The 3,424-nt window shown below is 34.2% G+C and overlaps 1 protein-coding gene across 1 annotated transcript; it reads right to left on the bottom strand.

Annotated features, from left to right (window-relative positions):
- Positions 1 to 520: 520 nt before the first annotated feature.
- On the bottom strand, positions 521 to 2,214 carry LOC129223789 (major facilitator superfamily domain-containing protein 1-like). Its single transcript, XM_054858149.1, has one exon. It carries the CDS (start codon positions 2,123 to 2,125, stop codon positions 557 to 559), a length of 1,569 nt encoding a protein of 522 aa, XP_054714124.1. The 5' UTR covers positions 2,126 to 2,214; the 3' UTR covers positions 521 to 556.
- Positions 2,215 to 3,424: the final 1,210 nt, after the last annotated feature.

The raw sequence follows: 3,424 nt of genomic DNA, 5'->3' as shown, positions 1-3,424 counted from the left end.
ATTCTGTACTAAAAAGTGCCCTTTTATCTAGAAGTGTCTAGCCCCTTTTTTGGTCTGGGAGAAACACTATTCAAGTTTTTACAATGAGTATCATGAACAATAACGCAGAAATAGGGTGAATTTGCCACCCAAGATAAGGGCTCCAGCTTGCTCCTCCTTTAGATACGGCACTGGCTGGTATCCCTAGTGTACAATTTTTCAGTACACACAGACATTTGAAAAGGAATCTATAAGTTGTCAATTTCGAAGTATCTAGCATGATTTATAATAGATAACAGTATGTAACATATTTTAAGCTATAATTTTATGATTTATTGCATTCTAAAATGTCAAATAATTCTTGAATAGAGAAGTTTTTAATAAAAAACAAAACATTAAATAAAATAATAAATAACATACTCCTATATAAATAATCATATTTTAAAAAATAGGACCCATATTTAAAATCATCTGAGGTATTTTCTAACATCTTTAAGGCCTCAAAATAAAAATACATTATTTACAAATTAAAACATTGTTTCTATACATGCAATCTCAAAGCCTGATTGAATATAATTTATTTTAATCCAGTTCTGTGTATAAGCGCACATGTTGTAATATCAAAATGAGGTGGAAGCTTAGCCCCAATTCTGCTCAAGAATCTGTTACGGATGTAGAAATCGGATCTTGGTTGCATTAAATCATGAGGCGTCACATCTGCCATAGATCCCGATGCTAGCAGTCTCTGATTTTCGACTAATTCCTGCCGACTAAGTTCTTCTTCTCTGGCTAATCTCTCTTTAACGGATAAGTTGAGAGCTCCACCTCTACTTGAATTCACCACAAAGAGCAATATTGTTGATATGACTGCAGCTATTCCGAAATAAATAAAAAAAACTTCAAGAAATATGTAACCTTTAGAGTCAACAATGGCTCCAGCTGCTAATGCAACAACTGCAAGTCCAAGGTTTTGGATTGATTGCATAATGCCGTAAGCTGTTCCAAGTTGGTACTCGGGTACTTCAAGTGCAACCATTGGCCATAGACCACATGCTAAAAGAGAATAAGTTAAGCCGATTGGTATCATAAGATACCATGGGTTTATAAATGTAAGTCCAATAAGTAGGTGACAAATCAAAGTAAGAAGAACTGCAACAAAAACCCACAACAAATTACGTCCAATTTTATCTACCATCAACCCAAGCACAGGGGAAGCAAATGCTGATATGATGTAAGGGATACCATCCACTAAGTTCGCTTCCGATTGACTCAAATTATATTTTCTTGCAAAGAACACTGTTCCAAGGCCAATGAAAGGAAATATCATTGCATAGTATGTCACACATACCATAGAGATTAACCAAAATGTCAATGGAAAATCTTTGATGTCTTTGAAACGAATAACTTCACCAGTCTGTCCTGCTGTTTTGTTCAAAATCTTTTCAGCTCTCCAATCATAGAAGCCCATTATTAAAGCGGCTACGAGTGAAAGAACACAAGTGAGTGAAGCAATGAAAAGAGTCACACCCAACAAAGTATAATCGGAAAAACGTTGACTCATTGTGTCATATATTTCAGGTGTCAAAATTAAGTTTACTGTGCTTCCAACACGGGCAAGACTAAGTTGTAGACCGAAAACCATATTCAGTTCTTTTCCCGAAAACCAACTAACAGCATACGTATTTTGAGCAACAGCAAGAGATTCACCTCCGACGCCAAAAATAAACCTCCCCAGTTGCATTATCCAAAAGTAGTTGAAAATTGCTCCAGTAGCAGACACCAATTGACCAAGTAATATAAACAAGCTAAAAATGATTGCACCTAAGCGTATGCCGAAAACTCGATCGATTAAAAATCCACCAAAGAATGCCAGGATAACGTTAGGCCAAGAATACCATGAATACAAACTAGAGAAATCTTGAGTTGACACTTGCATGTCGCGAATAATTTGTTGCTGCAAAGCTGCAGGGTTATCATAGCAAAAATAACTGCCAAAACCCAACAGACACATAAAGATCAGGGCAAAATATCGATGTACAGTTTTACGCGGATTGCATATTGCCCAAGAAAAGCAATATTTTTCTTCATCTTCTGATGTGCTAACATTCTCGTTTACATTCGACTCACGGGTTGGATTTTCTTTCATGTTTCAATTTGAAAAACAACGAAAGTAATTAGTTGATAATTTACGAAAAATCACCTCCTACAACTCGCTATCAATTCATTAAATCAACAAACAACAATAATACTCACGCCGCATCATAATGTTGACACGTTCGGTTAGAGACCGAAAGATTCTGAGAGCGTCAGGGTGAAATAGTGCAATATCTTCGCTTTTTTATCGTTTATGCTGCCATCTAGTGGATAAATATACGAGTATCGATAAAAAATTAATATAAAAATAAGGTTGCAAAGCCCTATTAATGGAAGTTCTCCTTCTTTCTTTTTTTTAGTATTCATTTGTTCTTTATAATTAGCAAAAATATAAATATTCGAATAATTAAAATGGCTAATAATTTTGTTTACGGTGAAAAAAAATGAAAAAAATACTTTTTCATTTACGTGCATGATTATTTAAATTAGTGCAATCTTATAAAAGAGAAGAAGAATGCATTATTTTTGTTACTCTTGGTATAAATGGGTGAATAAATAAATTTTCAAATTCAGTAATATTTTAACATGATAAAATTTAAATTGCCTGCAATTGTTAGTAATAGTAAAAATATTCAAATGGACAAGAATAAGGTAGCCTTATTAAAGGTTTTTTTCATTTGTGTTATACTGAATAAGTACATTGCGCATTCACATGAATGGACTTAATATACTTAACAGCTACGATTCATGAAAATAGAATTATTTTCTTTCTATTCATTTACTTTTTACAATTAGCATTCATATGAATTAATGCCAGGTGGAAAATAACTATTTACAATAGAAAAAAAGTTATTAAACTAGTTTGTTGATAATCATATTTTAAAAAAATGAAAATGGTGCAGAAAAATGTCTGTTAATTAAAAGTGAACAACGACTATTTTTGAATGAAAAAAAAATAAAAATAAAAAATTAATTTGAATTTTGACCTCTTGAATTCAAATTATGTTTTTCGCAATCACGAGTGTGTGTATTTATGTGTATGTGGGGGGGGGGTGTAGGGGGTATGTGTATGTGTGTGTAATCATGTGTGTATGTGTAGGTATCTGTAATGTATGTGTACGTGTCTGTATGTGTTTGAGTGCGTGTATGTGTGTGTAGGTGTATGTCTGTGTGTGTTGTGTGTATATGTTTGTGTGTGTGCAGGTGCGTGTATGCATGCGTGTAAGTGTAGGATATTGACGCAACCTGGAGACGGTTTTCGCTAGAGGAGCAGAATCGTGAGGCGGTCGGTCGACGGTGGTGCTGCAGAGGGTGCTGGTGGGAAAATAAAATCATAGGAACGCCAAAACAG

This window comes from Uloborus diversus, chromosome 1 (genome assembly GCF_026930045.1).
Source record: "Uloborus diversus isolate 005 chromosome 1, Udiv.v.3.1, whole genome shotgun sequence".
Classification (NCBI taxonomy): Eukaryota; Metazoa; Arthropoda; class Arachnida; order Araneae; family Uloboridae; genus Uloborus; species Uloborus diversus.
This window is presented reverse-complemented; position numbering and strand designations above follow the sequence as displayed.

Coding starts and splice junctions, on each gene's coding strand:
- LOC129223789 (XM_054858149.1), bottom strand. CDS start 2,125: ATGAAAGAAAATCCAACCCGTGAGTCGAATGTAAACGAGAATGTTAGC.